The 21,276-nt window shown below is 37.0% G+C and overlaps 2 protein-coding genes across 2 annotated transcripts; both read right to left on the reverse strand.

Moving 5' to 3' along the window:
- LOC134791862 (uncharacterized) lies at nucleotides 1-16,176 on the reverse strand. The gene is made up of 4 exons (XM_063762992.1): nucleotides 15,432-16,176; nucleotides 9,854-10,006; nucleotides 1,556-1,739; nucleotides 1-1,335 (listed from the first exon to the last, which is right to left on the reverse strand). The coding sequence occupies exons 1-4, from the start codon at nucleotides 15,963-15,965 to the stop codon at nucleotides 1,055-1,057; spliced, it is 1,152 nt and encodes a 383-aa protein (XP_063619062.1). The 5' UTR covers nucleotides 15,966-16,176; the 3' UTR covers nucleotides 1-1,054.
- On the reverse strand, nucleotides 16,050-20,669 carry LOC134806690 (uncharacterized). The gene is made up of 5 exons (XM_063780040.1): nucleotides 20,501-20,669; nucleotides 19,492-19,645; nucleotides 18,811-19,005; nucleotides 18,036-18,183; nucleotides 16,050-16,154 (listed from the first exon to the last, which is right to left on the reverse strand). Exons 1-5 carry the CDS (start codon nucleotides 20,667-20,669, stop codon nucleotides 16,050-16,052), a joined length of 771 nt encoding a protein of 256 aa, XP_063636110.1.
- Between the last annotated feature and the right edge of the window lie 607 nt (nucleotides 20,670-21,276).

Below are 21,276 nucleotides of genomic sequence, written 5' to 3' on the forward strand. Positions count from 1 at the left end.
AATACAGATTTTTTTTAAACAAATGTCACTATACAGAGTAGGCCTAAATAACTCGGCTAACTGACCATAACCATAAAATGTTGGTTCCTATCCTTGAAAATTTTCATGTTAGGTACCTATCTAGATGAAAAACGCTTAATTAGTTTACGATACATTTATTATTTTCCGAAATAAGCAAGTGAAATTATTTCTATTCAGACCGATTTAGACCCAAGCTGCATAATTTAAACCCGAGGTATTGTTTAGAAAAAACTATTGAAATACATTTAATTATTTTGTCCCAGAAAGTATAATAACAAATTGTTCTCTTAAAAGAATATTTTTTTATCGTAATACCGTCAGGAATACACACATGTTCGAAGTCTTTCAGGTTATTGTCGCCTACCCAGTAAAGTCACAAAAAGTGTCATTGAAAATACAATAATACTCTTAAAAATACTGTTTTGCTACAGTTTGAATATTTACAGAATTAGAATTTCTTATCTACTCTACATATATTCAAATAGTACCGAGCTCTTTTGAGAAACAATAACACTTTGTACCCTACATCTACATTTCATAGATAATATTTACAAATACCTACTTATAGCATAATATCTCACAAATGTTTTGTTCAAAACCTGAATACATAAAACCAATTTAGTCAATAAAAACAATAACTGGTAAATTAAAAAGAATACTTCAACCGATCTAGTTTGATCTGGTAACACTTTATAGCCTAGGTTCAATACATTCAATAAAAAAATATTTCTTTAATTCGGTTCTGAAGCGACTGACTCAATTGCTATTAAAACCCCGAAGTATTTATTGAGTATCTTCTTCTACGACACACAGATAACCAAAACTAATTACAATATTTATGAAAATATTTTGATAGCAGACAAAATTGAAATGTAAAATATAAAATTACCTATAAGTACCTATAGGTATTCTATTGTTTCACTGGGTACAAATTCGTAACAACTAAACAACAATTACTTAATATTAATAAGACCGACCTTTCGTCGATTACGAAATCTCTAAAAGACGTCTACCTAAGATTTGGCTGTCTTTTCTATACTTTTTCCTCCGGCATTTGTAAGGGTACGCTGGCTTCTTCTATCTTCCTGTTGGCCGCAAGAGCAGCCGCGGCGAGTGCTTGTCTGTGTCTCTTTTTGGTTCTCTCTTTGTGGAAGAAGAGCCTTAGATAGTGGCACGGGAAGACCACGCATTCGCCGGCAGGCTCCTCGCCGTCGATGTACACGCCCCGCACTATAATGGAGTTGGAGCAGTTCAGAAGTATGAGGAGTGTGAGGCTCACGATGTGTGTGCACCAATTACTGAGTTTTGGTGAATCTATAGAAAAAAAGACAATGTTAATTTTATTTGAAGGTTTTCCTTTTTGTCCTAACCTGTAAGCAGCAAAAATCTAAACACGCTGAGTGTTAAGAATAATCTACAGGTACACGGATGTTAGGAGAAAGTGCACTTCTACAAGGGAACGCGTAGTACGTTTATCGACTTAAAAGTCATATTAACTTCGCATGAAATGCTGTTTCTATAAGTTCAGTCTTACCAGGGAATAGATATATATCTAACAAGCCCCACACGCCACGCCACACGTTGACCGTGGCGAGGAAGGACACTAGATGGTACACGTCGGCCAGCAGCAGCCGCGCCGCGCCGCGGAGCCGCGCCGCCGCCCAGCGCACCGGCGCCTGCAGGGCGAACGTCGCCACCACTAGCGCATAGCCCACCAACTGTTGGAGGATAATAATATATAATTTTTAACAAAAAAGGAACCGATTTCACTAAACAGGTTGCCATTTTATAATCTTTATTCATCACGACCCGATCACGACCCTTCATGAGGATCTTGCTTAGTTAGGTAAGTACGTCATTAGAAGATTTTGATAGCACACGCAGTGCAAGAGTTATTTAAATACGTCATAATTTCATAGAAGTATCGTTGCAGACTTATCTTGGTCTCTAACTCTAAAGTTTTACGAATAAATGGGGTAAATGACATCTTATTATGTGATATTGAATTTATCCTTTTTGGTAAACATACCTAATAATAAATTAAATGATGACTTATATTAAGTAAGTATGGAGCCTGATAAGTCGTGAGACTTGTGGGCTTAATGATAAGTAGGTACGTAAATAAGATTGCCTAATCCTTATTTGCACTTCTTTAATAAAAAGGCTTCTATAATAAAGAGTAATTTTACGAGTGTCTACTCAGAATTGTTTAACATTTAAGCATATTTTTGACTAGGTACCTAACCAAAGAGAATTAAATCACTACGTTTTATACCATGGCTGTACCCAACTTGTTTATTTACCGCATGACATTCCATATTTACTTAGGATAACAAATGCCAAGGGTTTGAGGTTTGTGTGACACAATTTAATAATTCTTGTTTCGTCTTTATTAAGAGGAAATACCTACCAGCTGCTCAGCTGGTAGGTATTTCCTTACAGACTTCCCTTCTCAGATTTGAGAATTTTAGGTAAATAATATCTCCGTCGCGCTGACGGGGGCGGCTTCTAAAAATGATGCGATTAAGGACAAATGCAGCTTAGGCGAAAAATTCTGCGTAAAAATCACAGAAATTGGGGTTTCAATTTCGACATTTTCTTCCTCCAAAACGAATCGTAACGTGGGAACGGAATGAGTAAGAAATGAGGTGTCTGTGTCTGACCGTTTTGATTTTTGTTTGCGTTTATTTAAACCATATTTGTTTTGCTAGGCGTGCGTTTACGGCGCATTTTTTGGTTGTTTTAGCGCTGTTTGAAGTAGCCTATTAGTTCTTATAAAATCCATTATATAAAAATAAATATTCATCTAGGGCCAAAATCCAGACAGGAAAATGTCGAGAACGTTTGTATGGAAAAATTTGGTACCACTACATAACACTAATGTTTCCTGTTAATATGAATAAGGTGCATTGAGGGTTTTCCGTAAATCGGTTACTTCCAAAATTAGAAAAATATACACAAAAAAGACGTTAGTATTGACTAACTATAATATTAATATATAAAACTCATATTTATTTGACCATCCGTTGCTGTTTGCTCTGGTTGCTATGTCGTAAATATACGAGTATGTGTGTTGTGATACTCACTTATGATCAATAGATATCTGGTTCAATTAGTTGATCTATTTTATTAGTATATTTTAGTTTTTATATAATATTATAAGTATTAGTTTAATTTTTAAATAGGTTTATTTTAATTTTAGTTTTGGTTTTCAATCTTTAATTCATAGTTAGTTTTAATGTTTTTATTATTATTAATCATAATAAATTTATTTAAGTTTTTGCTCCAATTTTGTCTATAATTATACCTAAAGATCACAACACACATACTGTTTGGTGTGATTGATGTTCAGTGTTTTTGAAATAACTCAGTACATACGAGTATAACTCAAAATAAAGAGGAGGGAAAAAATTAAATCAAAATATATGTACCTACCTACCTATGTTGATATCATTTTTGACAGGTCATTAAACTAAAAGCTGTTTGAACAAAACTTGAAACTAAGTGGATCTATTTAAGGGAGTCGAGTAATAAATGTCCTTATCTGTAAACAAACACGTCACGTAATTAGCATAATTTTCCGTCAACGTAGTTCGTATGCTCTTTACAACCAAGCTTAGACGGTAAACAGCTGATTCTATTAAATATATAAGTAAGTTGTTTGCTAAAGAACGGAAACTCGCCGTTTATAGTCATAATAAACTTTAATGTTTTATTGTTACGGTTTTAAACGAAAACACTGTTGTGAAATATATTTACAAAATGATTAAGAGCTAGAAATTGTAATTTCATCAAATTTAGCGCGTATGAAATGATTTAAATAAAAACAAAAGACAAGTGGTATTATAGTTATTAAACCTAGAATATAAAATAGAAACATTTAACTAGGCATACGTAGAAATGGCCGTCGTGTTTGATAAGTTTACACTGTTACCCGATTCACGTATGTTTTTTCTACATGTATGATGTCAATTTTATTATGGCAATTTCGTGTTTTATTAAAATATAGTACATGTAATATAAACTGTAATATAAACATTTTGGAATTCACGGGCCTACAAATCCCGGTCTTTTGATAGGCTTGCGTGGGGATATAGATCCAACACGTAGAGGCCCCTTGGAGAGCTTTAATGTCATGTAGAACGCCTGCTGGAACCCGTTCACAGGCGCAACAATAAACACCCATGAACCGGTCACAGCAGGCATTGGGACTATTGTAGAAAAATTGAACAGTATACCGGTCTATGGATTGAAGTTTGGATGGACAATGAGACTGGGCTATTGTAGAGAAGTCCGGACACCTGCCATAACAATGCTAAAACATGTTATCGAGGCAGGTGGTGACTTGCCGCTGACTAGATGGGCCCCTGAAACTTCCGTCGCGAAGACGACCAGGAGCAACATCGGTGTGAGCGGCTCAGGGGTGTCGAGAGGTGTGCGCCGCTTTCTACCCAGTGGCTGTTACCAGCCACTGTGCCAACTCGCGTCTTATGCATCTTTCACTTCCACCCCTGGAGCATATAGCACTAACGACTCCTCTCTGGACGGCCAATTAAGGCAAGCCAGAGCTGAGAGTCCTGCAGGTCCCCTTGGGGTCCACTCCAACCGACGAAGACACGCCGGAGACGGAGACCCTGACCGACTCTCGGGAGCACTCGGGTCCGTGGGGTCGTTACTCCCCAACAGCTCGCCACAAGCTGCCCTGCCCCACATTTTATTATTAATTAATCCTTATTAGACAATGATGCAAATAGGTACATATTTAATTTACTACTCCATATTACTTTTAACGCTGTTGATCTGAGCTTAACAATTTTAAGCAACACGTTCGAATTACATAAATACTTATACCTACATATTTACGTCACATGTAATAAAAGTGAGGAGTAAATTTGAATAAGGACCGATTTGAAAATGATAATTAATTCTGCCACCTTGAAACTTAATTAGTTCCTATAAAAAACAACGAATCTATTAACACAAGTCAACTTTTATGATATAGTATAGGTAACTTATCCGTTGTGATATAAATCTTCCACGAATCGAATATTGTAGTAAAAACAAACTTCCTAGAGTTCCAGAGACCCAGGGCATCCAACCAAATAATGTTATCAAGGCAAATGAACTGCGAGGAATATTCTCTGACATACTTTGTGTATTGATAAATGCGTCTAATGATACATTCGAATTCCTTAGGGCTATGTTAATTAATCGATAAAATTATACGCGAGTAGATAGATATGCCTAAATATTACTTAATGCTGCATATTAGCATTATATTACTCCCCTATATACTTAAATGTTGACTGTAAGGTGAAATTGAAACAGACATTTAACTAGAATATTTTTCAAGCGGATGTAACTCTTCTTATCTGACTAGGAAATGTGTTTACTGTAGTTGTCTTTCAACCGTTTATTTGTATTCTAAAAAGAATACACTCAACACTGCTTATTAATGAAACGGAACTTAAATAAACGTGTAACAATAAACTTGAAAATTACTTCCGAGTGCCGCTTTTCACTTGTAGAGCCGGAGAAAGATTACCGCTTATAAATAGTCTGTTCGAGAAACTGAAAACGGTGAAAAATGGAGATAATACTCCTAAAAATACGTGTGATACCTCATTAGATTCGTCATGATGCCTAGAAAAATGTATTCGAGCACACAAAAAATATCAAAAGTTATAAGCAAATAAAGGGGGGAAAAAGTAGATATGTGTATTTCCCCAATATTTCAAAAAGTATATTTAACTAACGAATACATTTTTCTAGGCGTCATGACGAATCTAATGAGGTATCACACGTATTTTTTGGAGTATTATCTCTATTTTTCACCGTTTTCAATTTCTTGAACAGACTATTATGATTATGAAGTTTATTTATACGTGAATTATAGTCAATTTCAATGAATAATAAGATTCATAAGTGCTAAAATCGTGACAATTTAACAGCGCACTAGTTCCATGCCTCATAGGCGTGATTGTCCCACCTGCTTATTAATTTCACTCTCATAACAATGTCTCAAAATGAATTGACAACCCTATCGCAGTGCGTCTAGTGCATAATCAAAACAATGCATCTAATTATAACATTTATAACTATAAGCGATAAGTCCAACCTTGGAGACTATAGTTGCTTCCTCTTCTGTTGTCACAGCAAAGCGTTTGTTTAGATACAGCCTCACAGACGCGACGCGCAACGATATACACAGGCGTATTTGAATTATTCGTTTTTCGATGTTTCCGATATGATACTGATCTGTCAGTGTCAAAAGTGACGTTTATGGTTGAAAAATGTCACTTATATAATGAAATGATGTGCCTGATATACTACCTACTAAGTTAATGGTTGCGCAAAAATACAATGTACTTACAAGATGTTTAAATTAATAACAAATGAACCATTGGTAGGTGTTACCTACATGAATACAATTTGTTATTATGATTTATGTTTATATCAAATGTAAACATTTCATATTAATAATTAATCACCATAATCTCATAATTGGTTGAACCATATATAAATTCACCTTTGGTAAAGTTGCCTGTTTTATTATCTTGTTTTTACGCGTCTCGCGCGTTTTTTAGGTAGGTACAATAAGTGTTTTAGTGTGTTAGTGCAATGCGAAAAGGTGTTACTTGTTTGGTTATTCTAGCCAAAATTAGTATTAAATTAGAACTCCATGCTTAACTAGAGGGTGAATTGAAAAATCAATTCTGCGCCTTCACTAAACACAGTGAGATGGGACAATACCCGCAAGATAGGAAATAAACTAAAAATATACCTACTAACCTACCGAGACCTCTAAGAAGCCAGTTAACCAGGATGCTTCTCGGTTTCACGTTCATTACCACGGTGACATTGAGCAGATTGCCACGTGGGCAGACGGGCTGACTCGTTTATTAGTAAACATGAGGACCGTTTACCCCATTATACTCTTGCTGGCGAATTGGATAATTGATCAATGGAAAGCTATTTTTAGAAATGATACCTGACAGAAGCTGTTGTGAGGTTTTGAAGAAAAGAAATTGATGGTACCTAATAACCTAATTGCGTTTGTTAATTTTGTTTGCATCTGCAATGTATACTTAATACTTCTAACTATTATTTTTGATATCATTGAAAAAAAAAACACAAGATAATTTCAACATGAATACATTTATATTTGTAGAGTTACTTTTAACTGAATCATCACACAGTCATTTTAGTCTTCCATAGTGTGAGTGCTAAAATATGGTCAGGTACCTACGCTTCGTTTATAGGTATTAAGATTTAGTATAGGTAAGTATGTAAACTTTTTTGCGTTTGTGGATACAGAACTACATGTAAGTTATGTCCTGCTCATTTACATATTTTTCACGCCACTGTTCGGAAATGTGGCAATAGATGGTCTAAAACCAAGCTGGAAAGTAGGCAATAGCTGTAGCAACCACTACAACAATGTTTCATTGTTATCATCATCTGTCATTGGTGACGGTTCGCTACAGCAATGAGTATCATTTAAAACATAAAAATCAATAAAAGGTCTTTATTGGCGCAACTTTTTCCTTCAAAAATAAAATTAGGTTATTTATAGGACCAATTTCTTGTTTAAAAAAAAAGAAATGTCAAAACCATTCAGTTAATTTTTTTTAACAATTATCCATTCAGTTCACGCTTAAGGCGTTTCTTACTTTTGTAGCTGTTTGTGTTTTTTTTTTAGCAATAACGCTTTTATAATAAGTTTAAGAGTCGGTTTGAAGCAAATAACAGAAAAACGCCTTTTAAAAGTGATAATAAAGGCGGGATCTAAAAATACTTACTGAATTAGATAGTGTAAATGGTGTTTGACTAAAAATACAAGAAACACGTATCTACGCTCGCTATAAAAATGAGTTCTTCTAGTGAAGAAAATGATATTCTTTCGCTGACGCCTACTGAAATTCAAGAGATAGCACTGGCAGTGTGGCTAGTAATTTGCTACCAGAGAAATCGCGGGCTAGTACTTATAGTTCTGCAAATGTTTTCTTATTTCCTCGCAGTAGTCGTGAAAAGCACTATATTATGCCTCGGCCGGAAACGCTAAAGATGGACTCGTATTATTTGATGACCTCCACTAACGTGTCGGCCCTCAAACGCACTCGTCCATCTTTTAGCGGTTTTCCGTCCTCTCCTACAATGTACTATATATCGATTACAAGTGTTTTAATACTCCACCTAATTATTTATTTTTACAATTCACGAACGGTTATATGTTATTATGATTTTAAACAACAGGTCGTACTAGATATTTGTTTCTGTTGGGGGACCAAGACGGCCGAAAGGAAGAGCCAATTGTGCCCCTTGTAAGTGGTCACTGACTCAATGGCACGCCGTAGTAGATATGACCCACATGCGGAAAGGATTAATATATGTAAAATGTTGTGCACACCTTATTTTGCAATATAAATGAACTGCATGTTTTTAAAGATATACCTTTGGGTTCAATTGGCGTAAAGGACATTGGCGAAAATGAGTTATATATACAGTTATGTTCAGAATTCCAAGCGCTTTCGTTCTGTATAGTTAAAATTTCGATATCTCTTAAAAAGTTGCCTTTACGACCCAATTTCAGGGGGCGTAAATGACCAGTTATAAATTACATGTTCAAAGATGTTATCGTAAAGGTTACCGCTAAATATAAATATTGTTGTAAATGACTCACATGCCTTTTGTCGTCCTTTAAGCCCTTCATTTGTCTTGATGATTTTTCATATGGTATGGTCAAGATGGTCATAAAGGACATATTTTAGTATTGATATTATTTTACTTGCCCTTTACAACCCGCCCTAAAAATGATTTTACCATAAGTATATGAAGCGAACTAGGTTGTACAGGACTTTTCTAATATTTGTGTCTTTTACTACCACAAATTAGTTTCTAAACTCTAAATTCAAAACAAATAACATGGACATAGCGGTGTATAATATCAAATAAATAGTTTCCTGGGACCTTTATTACTATAATGTAATGTTTGTCCTTAAATTTGAAAGTATTTACGCTAAGAGTTTTTTCCGCAGTTATCTTTATTCATGGGCGTAAAGGTGCCAAATTATTAAATAGTTTTAAGGGTCCTTTATTACTAACATGTAATGTTTGCCCTTCATAGAAACCTCAGCTCAGGTTTTAACGGCAACTATCGTTATTTTACTCGCAGTGGAATCTCTTATAATCCTGCGACAACGTACCTACTAGCCTGTGCATAATACACTCTGTACCTTTCCGATTCGCATTTTTTGTTGATTAGGAGAACAAGACAGGTGTATCAGCGCCTGCCCATCACCTCGCTATCCCGATTCTCATCGGACATGCAGCTTGACCGGGCGCAGGGTTATGTTATGCCTATTATTATTCATCCCTGAGCAGTGCAAGTGGTTGTATGTGTGTAATTTAATTATTTCTGTCATTGCACGAGCTCGGCTACAATAACTCGTTGAAATAAAGAAAAAAACTTCGTTTCAAGCACTTTAGAAAGTTTGAAACGTATCTGGACGAAGAAGTAATTGATACTTAATGACCAAATCGGTTTTAATTAATTCGTTTACCCCCTACTAAACAAGATTCACTAAATTATCAAAAATGACATTTGGTCGTAAAGGACATTCATAGTGTTTTTGAATTTTAAAGGACATTCTTATTTAATTTATAATCTAATCATCTCAAAATGACACTTAACGCAAACGCGTACGTCACGTCACGCTATCGAATGAAATTTACACAAGGGGTACTAAAAACTAAAATCTGTTTAACTAGCAGTTCGAGTATTTGAGTTAATGGATTTAAATAATTGAGGTGTGCTCAGTGGACAGCTCACCAGCGAGGTCCAGCAGGAGCGGAGCTGGTCGTCGGGGAACAGGAACATGTCCAGCAGCGCCCAGGAGCCGCGCCACACGAACACCACCAGCGAGCCCACCACAGCGACGGAGAACACGCAGTCCAGCACGTATAGCGCCGTCTCTCGTGTGCTCTGCAAAACAAAACATGTGTTCATTCTCTTTCGTGTTTAGGTTAGTACCTATTAGTAAAAAAATTCAAGTACAATTCGCGAAGGACAAAGACAATAGAGTTAGACCAAGAAAAGTCTGCAGCGAATTTGACAGCATAAGCAGTGTAAGTGTTCTTTATACGTCATAATATCATAGAATTGTGACGTTTAAAATAACACTTATACTGCGTATGCTATCAAAATCGTTGCAGACTTTTCTTGGTCTAACTCTATTATTGTTTAGACATTGGGAGTGGGGAGGGATGTGACGACCCATCGCCCACTGGTTTGACCAGTGCCATCAGTCAACACAGGGCAACTTGTGGCGAGCTGTTAGGGAGTAGCGACCCCACGTACCCAGTGCCCGAGCGCTCCCGGGAGTTCTGTCACCAGAAGGAACCGGGTATTATCAACACCACAACACCTATGCAAATATGCACTTAAATATTGACTAGAGTGAACACTGTTCAATCTTATTAAATCAGTATGCACACAGAATAGTTATATTTACATAATATAATTTAAGTGTACGTCTTGGCGTTACACTAAGCCAATATAGCGAGGTGAACGGACACCCTTCGAAGGCCGCGTGCGCGTAGCGCTACGAACTACGGCGTAACCGCGTAGCGCGTAGGCGCCACCATGATGAGCAAGCGGTTTCAGGAAGGCCTATCCGAACTAGAGTGGGATTCATTTTTAGGGTTCCGTACCCAAAGGGTAAAACGGGACCCTATTACTAAGACTTCGCTGTCCGTCCGTCCGTCCGTCGGTCTGTCACCAGGCTGTATCTCACGAACCGTGATAGCTAGACAGTTGAAATTTTCACAGATGATGTATTTCTGTTGCCGCTATAACAACAAATACTAAAAACAGAATAAAATAAAGATTTAAATGGGGCTCCCATACAACAAACGTGATTTTTGACCAAAGTTAAGCAACGTCGGGAGTGGTCAGTACTTGGATGGGTGACCGTTTTTTTTTTGCTTTTTTTTTTGTTTTTTTTTTTATATGGTACGGAACCCTTCGTGCGCGAGTCCGACTCGCACTTGCCCGATTTTTAGAGTTCCAATAGATGACATGTTATGGCTTCTTTTTGATTATTAAATAAAAGTGATTTCGTTCAAAAAAGCTTGCATGCAGAATTTATTAGTTAGAGTATTTATTAGTTAGTACGGAAACATCTGACGAAACATTTGAACGTCAACTGAGAGTCCTTTTATTGGATAATCCACTTTATTCTGTAAATGAGTATATGACCCTGACATTTTAAATTGAAAATTGAATCGTATAAATTTGACATGTTCTCAGTTATTGATTTATGTATATTGTAATATGTACCTAGTATTTTATTTAGAACATGACGATCATTAAGAGATACTCGTACTAAGTTATTACCGTATTTTGTTTTGACATGAATGGATAAATTGTTGACATAAGATTAATTATTGCAAGACATTTTTTAATTTGTATGTATTAAATAATATTATGTAAATATGAATGACGATCATAATATAAATTCGTGTAGATTAGTCTAGCATAATTTATAATGTAATTTAATATTATGAGAATAAATATCTAAATCTAAATCTAAATCTATTATAACTAATTATTATTCTTAAACTATTATAATATTAAGTTCAGTTCAGTATAAAGATACTGATAACAGAAGCAAACAAGTAGAATAATAATAATGCAGTGTACTGGAAAGAGTTCAATGTCAAAATATAAATCATATCCATAACATACTGATTTTTACGTTTTCTGTAGGTACCGTAAAACGGGGTGAGTAGGTTTCACGGGGAGAGGTGCGTTATGAATGGGGAGAGAAGGTTTGAGAGGGGGGGTGAGAAGGGATTTTAAGGCTACTGCTACAAAAATAATGTATTCCAATTTAAAATGGAGCTATAGTAATACGCATAATAAAAAAAAATCGATCCAACAATCTTCCAAAATCACCTTTGTATGAAAACCCATCTCACCCCAAATACGGGGCACTACGGGGTGAGGTGGGTTTTCCTCTTTATCGTCAACGTTATGAAATGAAACTACCCAAAATAAAATAAAAACTAAAATACAAACGTCCGGAACACTTATTATATACACCATTCAGTTTTCATATGTAAAAATAAAATGTTATCGAGGTTTGAATTTCAGTTTTGACCCTACTCACCCCATTTTACGGTAAGTATTAATTTAAAATACGCTAATACGTAAGTACCTACATATATTAATTTTGAAAACCAAAACTAACATTTGTAGAATATATACCGATCTAAACGTTACGCTCCCCCCATCTCGCTCAAACGTACTTCATCCAATTACAGACAAAATAGTTTTTTGTGTAGTGCTAGTCGTAATTTAAATATTCTATCCAGAGATTTGGACATTGATGTATTTAATAATTCCATTCCTTCAGTGAAGCGAAAATGAGCGAATCTATTTTTTAACCCACTTTGATCGCGATTGTTTTGTTTTCACATTCAAGTAACAGGTTTGTGATTTGTCTGGGTGCTTAAGTATTTACGTATCCTCTATGTTTAATGTTTGTATTGTTAGCAGTCCATCCTAGATAAGTTATGAGTTTTATAAAATTAAGTATCTTTTTTTTGATATTTTCTAAATGTATAAAACGTGATAGCATGTGTGAAATTGCGCGCAAAGTTTGATATATTGTGTACTTCATTTCTATCTGTGAGTGCCTGTAATTGGCTTTGTATTGTTACCTAAACTATATAATGTTTTTGCAGCTGTTGTACTCCTTACAAAATAAAATAAAATAAAAAATAAAATAAAATATTGCCTAGAAAATGGGCCTTTTAAAAATACAACAGTTGCACTATATAGTTTATCTATCTAGATCTAACCTTTAAACGAGCAATTCTTGTTTATTTGTATATTTCGGGGATCTCGGAAACGGCTCTAACGATTTCGATGAAATTTGCTATATGGGGGTTTCCGGGGGCGATAAATCGATCTAGCTAGGTCTTATCTCTGGGAAAATGCGCATTTTTGAGTTTTTATATGTTTTCCGAGCAAAGTTCGGTCTCCCAGATATTAACTTTTATAAAATGACTTCTAAGTAGTTATCCTATTTATGAGCCTATAGACAAATTGACTTCTGACTCACAGCTGCAAATGTGCATACCAACACTATGAATGGAATTAATTTATAAAGTATTAATATATTTATTAAACTGTTTAGATGACACTGACTTTAATTTTCGTTTCGGGCCCCAATAGCGCCAATAACGACTAATTCAAGTGAAACCGTTGTCGTCTAAACAGTTTAAAATATGTCTCACGAAAGTTTAATTTCGAATATATTTATTATCCTTGATTACGAGTATAACATTTATAACATAGAATGACATTGTATAGTGTATAGACTATATTATCAACCATATTTTATAAGTCATATTGTTACTAACAAAATTGATCTCAGTTGGTCCTTAAATAAATGGAATTGAAATTGAATTGAAAGTGGGTATAAAGATAATATGTGTAATTTATTTGCCGGACACTTCTTCTAACTTCTTCCTAGGATTTATCCTGGCTTATTGCCACGACTAATGGGAGCCTGGGGTTCGCTTGGCAACTGATCCATAACAAATCGGCGTAGGCATTAGTTTTTACGAAAGCGACTGCCATCTGACGTTTCAACCTAGGTAAAACCTAAACTTAAACAGTTATTAACCTCAGACATCGCCGAAACCAAAGTTTGTTGAACCTTCGTGCCTTGAAACCCACGTAACGCTCAAGATTCCACTATTCAAACCACTCGCTACGCTCGTGGTTCCATTTTGAAATATTTCGCTTGCTTTCGGGTATTAATATTAGCACGAGGAGTGAAACAACAACTGCCCCCTTGTAAATCAAATAATCAAGAACAAGAATAATTATACATTTTGGATTTGATGCTTGTTAACGTTATGCCGCCTATCGTCTACTATCCAATCAAACATGTTTTTTTATCGAACGAGCGAGCGAAGCGAACGAAGTTCTTACATTCAACTTTGATCACGCGGCTGGCTAGCGGCACGTCCCGGCATTTCGATGTTTTTAAGCTGAACTGTCAGAAGATAGTTTGATACTCAATAACTAAAGTAAATTTGTTCTAATTTTAATGAAATTGGGTAAACATGTAGCCGAGGGCATTATATTTTAGTAATTAAATTATGAGCAGGCTCGATCAAGAGGTTATTGAGCTAGAAGAGCTTAGAAGGCCAAAAAGCTGTTTGTGAGGGGGCTCTATTCTGGACATTTTATTTGCAAGAAAGTATGGTCGAGTTTGGTATCAAATGAAAGTGCTCGGCTTACACTTTTATAATATCGTTATTAAATTTACCATTTTGAAATAATTAGCAAGATAAAAATAAACATAATATAGGTATTTGACATTTGACAGGAAATATTTCGCCTTACCACGGATACAGTTTATTTTAATCTATATCTCCAATATTTGATCAGATTGGGCTCCACAGACCTTGCAATAAATCCACGCGATTTTTGATCCAATGCCGCCTATAGTGCGACATAAAATAGTAGAAATTAAATAAAACGGAATTCAAAAATGTCTATACAAAATTGTTGCCATGTGTAAGCATTTTACGCCAAAAATGTGACAGTTACGTAGAAAGTGGCGCCCTCATTTATTAACCGACTTCCAAATCTCAAAAGGAGGAGGTTATCAATTCGATTGTGTGTTTTAGGGTTCCGTGCCTCAAAAGGAAAAAAACAGAACCCGTATAGGATCACACAATTTTAATCATGGAGGCCATAATTTTAAAATAAATAGTTTAGAAGTTATTTAAGAACATAGCCAAAAAATTACCATTCCCCCAATTTTTGCCAAACCGCGAGTTCTCAGTTCGGGGCGAATTACTAGTATATATGTAAAATAAATGTTTGATTTCTAATTGGCAATTTCAGGTCAACTGTGAAGGTAAGGAGGGAAAACTTATGTGTTACGTGTGAGTAAGGTCAACAGTGTAACACAATGACCTGACATCATAGCACCACTATAAAGTGCAATATTTACTTAGAAATTTCACAAATCCTCATTCAATATATATTGTATGTAAATTCTCATTTATGTTGTCGCTCCCAGACTTTGTCGTTTGCTAAATCGAAAAGTTAGCTTTAGATGGTCACTATCATGAATACTTTGACGTTACCTACGTTAAACCGCTGATCATAATACGAGTAAGTACTACAATTAAATCGATGTTACAGATCATACTGCCTGCATTGCAGACACGAAATTCTACGTATCATAACGAATATGTATTTTGTCCAACGATCATCACAGACCAATCTGCTTAATGTTACAATGTAGTCATTTATGAATTGAATAGAGATAGATAGAGTTATGGACAGTATCAGATGAGATTGTATTTGCGATACCAACCGTTCTAAACATGGTGGGAACATCAAAATAATCCTGTGGCGTGTCCACGGCCACCGCGAACGGCGCCGCGCAAATGTTGCGCAGCGAGCGCAGCGCCGCCAGCGACAGCGTCGCCGCTGCCGTCGTCGACAGCAGCGTCTTCGCGCTGTCTCCCGTGCACTCGTTCAGCAGGTTCCACGCCCCCCGCCACGCCCCGACACATGCCACCCCGGCCAGGCAAGTATACAGTCTCGACAACACATAATACGTCAACCTGCCCCGGTCCGGGCACAGGTACCTGCTCAACTGGTTCTGCGTCAAGCAAAACAACAAGTCACAGCAAAATCCGAAGGCGGTGCACACCGCCGCGGAGCCGACACTGTTCTCCGGTAAAACGTACAAGTCCATGAGCGTCCATGTCGCCTTCCAGTAGGCGACCACGGCGGGAGCGACGACGATGCTCGCGAAGAGCGCATCGGCGAGCTCTAGTAGGACGGCATGTGCGCGGGACCCACTGGCGAGAGTGTCCGCGAGGCCGGCGGTGCTGCCCCGCATGTCTGCGGCTCTCTAGGTTCTGAACGCGACTGTATTTCAACTAGTAATTCTATTATCACCGCGTCCCGCCGTGACGCACTACAACTAACTTGTTTGCTGCGACGCGCCGCGCGGTTCGACGCGATAACGACTCGATCCTAGTGAGCTGTCGGTACACCTCGGAGATAAAGGTTCGACGGCTGGTTGCAACTGCACAAGACGGGATATCGGCAATTAAATTGTTTTCTTCGAGTTTGTTTCAATTGGATGGCCTTTATCTCAGTCTTATGAATTACTTAATAAGATGACCGTCATGAACGGATTAGGGCGCGTTTTGTGCAGTCGTCTTACAAATCAGACGATGCAATGGGTAGGTACTTTTTTATTCCCAGCTTTTTGTTCAATACTTTCCAGCTGCTTGCAGTTCTGGCGTTTCCTATTCGGTAACATTCATGCGGTTTGCGTTAAATAATATTTAAGTTTTCCCGCCAGGAATTTAATACATACCGCAGCAAAGGAATTACAGTGAAACCTGGATAAGTGAGAGTTCAAGGGACGAGCAGATTTGTCTCACTTAAAGAGGTATTTCACTTACCCAGGCTCTCAGTTAGCCAGGTACAAATACATTTCTGTCTCATTTACAGAGGGTCCCATTAATAGAGGTGAGAATAGAGGATATATCTCAGTTATAGAGGTGGTTAATAAGGTATTTTGTAATTATCTTTAAATGTTTAGGTAAAATAATCCTTGTCCCTAAATATTTTTTAAGTCTGTTTAAATATTTCTTTGAATTTATTTTGAATGATTTTCCAAAGAATAGATTTTCCAATTAAATTTGATACGGAATTCATTGGGTCTTAGAAATTTATTAAATGAAAATTTGTTTATTCGTGTTGCTTATCAAGATTTCAGCTTTCGTTTCGATAGTTTTAACTACATAAAGTAACTAAATGAAACTTGAAGTCGTTTAAACACAATTAAGCAAATGCGGAATTTGTGGATAGACTAAGAGTTAGTAAGTATACGGAAATAGATCAATAAAGTCCAAGTTAGAGAGGTCATAGATTGACGTTATCTCAGATACAGAGGTAATTCGTATAAAATTCTAAAAAAACAATTAGGAAAATGTAATCTTATAAATATAGTCTCAGTAAAAGAGGTAAAATACACTCTCTGTCTCAATTATAGAGGTAAATGTAACTATAAAATCACAACAACTAATCCCAGTTATAGAGGTTCGTTTTATCTCACTAACAGAGGTAATTCAGTGCTAAAGTGTCGGGACCGCACCATGAGTTCCAGCTATAGAGGTTTCTCACTTATCCAGGTCCCACTTAACCAGGTTTCACTGTAATCGAATATAATTCTATACATAAATATATGCGGCATAACAATATAGTCGTTAGCGGAACGTTGATAGAGAGCGAGAGGTAGGTAAAGCTAGTGACCCTCAGACTAATCGAGGTAATAGCAAATCGGGACTAGGGAACGACAACTAACTGCTTCCTAACCGCTGGCTTCAAGTGGACATCATTAGGACCTTGACCTTACTGTCATGCCTAATATACAGCCAATTATATAGTTATCGTGATTAAGTGCACGTAAAGTGGATAATGTTGGATTACGTAGATATATTGCAAGGAAAGCACTGTATTACCTGTGTAGCAGTCATACTTGACATTGCTCGGCTCTGAATTCGTTAGGACAATAATTTAACCCCTGGAATAGATTCTTTACAACTATTCCTCTATGGAATTCAGCGTCGTAATCATTAAAGGTACATTGCCGTGTCAAAATGAAGACAGCACTTAAAAAACGTTCAATCAATATACATATCTATAGATGGCCCTCGGCTTCCTAGCCTAGTTAGTAGTGACCCTGCCTCCGAAGCAGTTCAAATCCTGGTAAGGGCATTTATTCAACCCGCATCTCATATAAACAATGACCCACTTTCAGAGCATGAGACATGAAAAAATGTTTATTATTTATTAGCTTTAGCCTCTAACTCGTTTCGCAGAGGAGTTAGGTACCTATAGCAGGTGTGTTTTCAAATTTTTCAGCCTAGAGTGGCGCATACCGTTATCAACTTACTGTGGTCTTGAAACGCGTGGTAAAGATGTATGTGGGTTCCTTGCCGTCCGTGACTAGAAAGTACGGGGACGCCAGTATATTCTTTGAGGCCCGCAATGCCAACGCGCATATGTAGAATAACAGCGTTAAAGCGGCGATCACGAAGGGCCTGAAACAATTTGTAGGTGCATTGAAAACTTTTTGTTAGTTCTCCATTACAATTTTACATTTTATTTTATTCTCATAAGGTAAACGTACTGGTGCTCGACGCGGTCCCAGTACATGTCATATTGAAACTTAAGTAATTGTCAATAGAGTGACAGCAAGGTGTCACCTCTTGGGCATTAGCATGTCGAGCACTAGTACTTATATTATTTTACAGTAGGTACATATGGGGCTAATTTACCGCCCTAGTATACGTGCGTTTGTCGAAAATTTAAAGGGCCATATGTACTGTAAAACGTTGTACAATACACGTGCGGAAAGGTAATTCGCAACGAGTGGCGATTAAAAACACTCCCTTCAGTCATTTTTTAATTTATCGCCACTCGTTTCCTACTTTTTGCACTTGTACCGTAATGTATAAACTACAAATTGTTAAAACAGTGACTTACTACGGACTACATTACGTACTATTGCAGTGCACTAATGTAAGGCCCAGTTACACCAACCACATTTAACAGACTGATTAACAACAAACAGCTGTGAATGATTTCCCATACGAATAAATTTAGCGAACGTTTTAACGGTGACAGACGGTTTGGTGCAACCGACCCTTAGACTGTCAATTAAGTACCTGGTTTTATCGTCTTCTGAAGGTACCATGAGCGCCACAGCGCCATCAAACAGCCCCCAGCCGCCGCGCCAGTGCATAACGTTGGCCAATATGAAGACGTAGGAGTACAGCCGAGATAGAGCGCGCTCTCTCAGCCACCGCCCCGCGCGTTTCTCTTCGCCCCAGGCTCCAACTGATCGGTCTAGCAGGTACGATCTAGTGACAGAATAGAATGTTTGTTAATTTCCTTAAATTCACATCGTGCAGGTCTGATTTTTTTCGGCCGACGCAGCGTCTGAAGCAAAATCTCAGCAGCGGATGTAGAAACAGTGAAGTCGTGATTTGACAACGAGAACTTTAAAGAGATAGGTGATAACGCTACCAGCCGGGCTAGCACATGATTGGCGCGAGAGTATCTCGCGGCGAGATAGACTACCGTCTTTTTCTAAGTATGTTAATTAAAGAGGGACGGGTAGTCTATCTCGCCGCTTGCCGCGAGATACTGTCGCGCCAATCATGTATACCCGGCTGAACAGACTCCTGACCTGAGTAACGCGAAGCACACGTGCACCGTGATGGCGACTACGTAGGTCAAAACGTAGCGCGTAGGGGAAGCAGTTTGGCGCTGGGTCCATCAAGCCCCACGTCCCGTGCCACACACCCACGACCAGCGAAACTACTACAAGAACACTGTTTCCTAACCTCAGTAACGCAAAGCACACGTGCACCATGATGGAGAGCACGTAGGTCTGCGCGTAGGGGAAGTAGTCCGGCGCCAGCTCCATCAGGCCCCACGTGCCACGCCACACACTCACAACCAGCGGCCCCACCACGAAACACGTAAACACCGCGTCTCCTGAAACACAAGAAGTTATACAGAGAATAATAATTCAGACACGCTCAGGGCTCATTCGGGGGTTCAGACACGCTTACGTTGGGCCTTCGGTACCGCCCCTATAACGGCAACCCTAGAGCCAGTAGGTCTGTCCACGGCGGATGGTAGGTAAAATGCCTGAGGGCCTAGCCAAGATGCTAATCGTTTGCGCCGTAGCGAACGAAACGGTAATCACTCTCTATATAGAATTATATTGTAGGAATAAAAACGGTTTTATAACGATTTATTGAGTTTTATAGGTACTTACTTGTATTGTTATTTACTTCAATATTCACAAAACGAGCATGACAGTTAAGTAAGTGAATGCAGAAATCATCTAAAATTGCTAAATTAATGAGTTCAGTTTAAATTTCAATGCTTTTTAATTCATCATACAAACAAAACGTCTGTAAAAAAAACTTTGTGTTGGACCTAAGTAACGGCATATACCTACCCCATGATTTAACATTCAGTTGATATCTTATAATCAGTTATATCACCCCATTACAAACAATTTACCTGCGTTCGTATCTAATAGATAAAATACATAACATTAAATACTTATTATAGGACGATTTTACACAGATCGACCTAGTCCCACACACAGTAAGCTCAGAGGTCTTTAATAATAATAAAAGTTAAGAAGTAAATAAAAAAATAAAAAATAATAATAATCAAATTTTATCTCAACATTAATTGTATAATTGTAAAATGTATAATTTAAATTTAATTGTATTGTATATATTATAATGTATTATTAAAGAAATAAAAGGCTTAAATAAATATAAATAAATAAAATAATACGATTTACAGTACAAGTGATGGATGGATGTTTACCTGCTCCCAATTCCATCTCTCTGCAGGTGCATTCTGTGACCCCAATGTCCTTGCAAGACTCTGTAGAGGCAGCCTTTTCTAAATCCGCGGCTGGTGGAGGACTCCTCGCCTGTTGCACTTGAGGAGGTTTCTGCTGTGGCAGCAAGGTGTCCGTAGCATTCGGAGACATCTGACAAGTAAATAAATGTTACTCCAAATTGCATCAACAATCCATGTACCTACTTATGTATAGTCGTGCATTATCGGTGAATGAAAAAAAAAACTAAATGTAAATACTTTCAAAATTGCTTCTTTGGGGTTAGATATGAGGATATTAGTTATATTTTGAGGTATATTATCTAAAAAAATTTGAACGGTATCGTATCTGGAGAAGTCCAAACTTGGTATGTTTTGAAAATTATTATTTTTCTAATAAATAAAAATAATGAAATGTAATGTTGTTCCTAATATATTTTTAGAATCGGCTCAAAAAGTCCTTTCATTTAATACCACACACGATAGGTTACTCAAAAAAATCCACAGATCTCGTGCCTCTCACGACCTTCGGGTACATTGAAAATGAATTAAAATAAATCAGTTTTTCACATTTATATTTCTTAATAATTTTTAAAAATTAAAATTATACGATACTCGAAAAGAGAAATAGTAAAGAAGTAACTACCACGCATGCGCTCCTAAATGACACAAGAAAAATAGTAAAGAAATATACTTTGCATTATAAGTGTACAAATTATTTTAGATAGTAGATTGTATAGATATAATTAAAAAATTACAAA

The sequence above is a fragment of the Cydia splendana genome, chromosome 1, assembly GCF_910591565.1.
Source record: "Cydia splendana chromosome 1, ilCydSple1.2, whole genome shotgun sequence".
Classification (NCBI taxonomy): domain Eukaryota; kingdom Metazoa; phylum Arthropoda; class Insecta; order Lepidoptera; family Tortricidae; genus Cydia; species Cydia splendana.

Excerpts from the sequence above, each read along its gene's own strand:
- LOC134791862 (XM_063762992.1), bottom strand. The coding sequence starts at position 15,965 with ATGCGGGGCAGCACCGCCGGCCTCGCGGACACTCTCGCCAGTGGGTCC. Across the intron at positions 1,740-9,853 it reads GCTCCTGCTGGACCTCGCTG|TTGGTGGGCTATGCGCTAGT; the intron begins GTGAGCTGTCCA and ends ATCCTCCAACAG. Across the intron at positions 1,336-1,555 it reads AGATATATATCTATTCCCTG|ATTCACCAAAACTCAGTAAT; the intron begins GTAAGACTGAAC and ends TTTTTTCTATAG.
- LOC134806690 (XM_063780040.1), bottom strand. The coding sequence starts at position 20,669 with ATGTCTCCGAATGCTACGGACACCTTGCTGCCACAGCAGAAACCTCCT. Across the intron at positions 19,646-20,500 it reads AGAGATGGAATTGGGAGCAG|GAGACGCGGTGTTTACGTGT; the intron begins GTAAACATCCAT and ends CTTGTGTTTCAG. Across the intron at positions 16,155-18,035 it reads CCACGCGTTTCAAGACCACA|TTGCAACCAGCCGTCGAACC; the intron begins GTAAGTTGATAA and ends CGTCTTGTGCAG.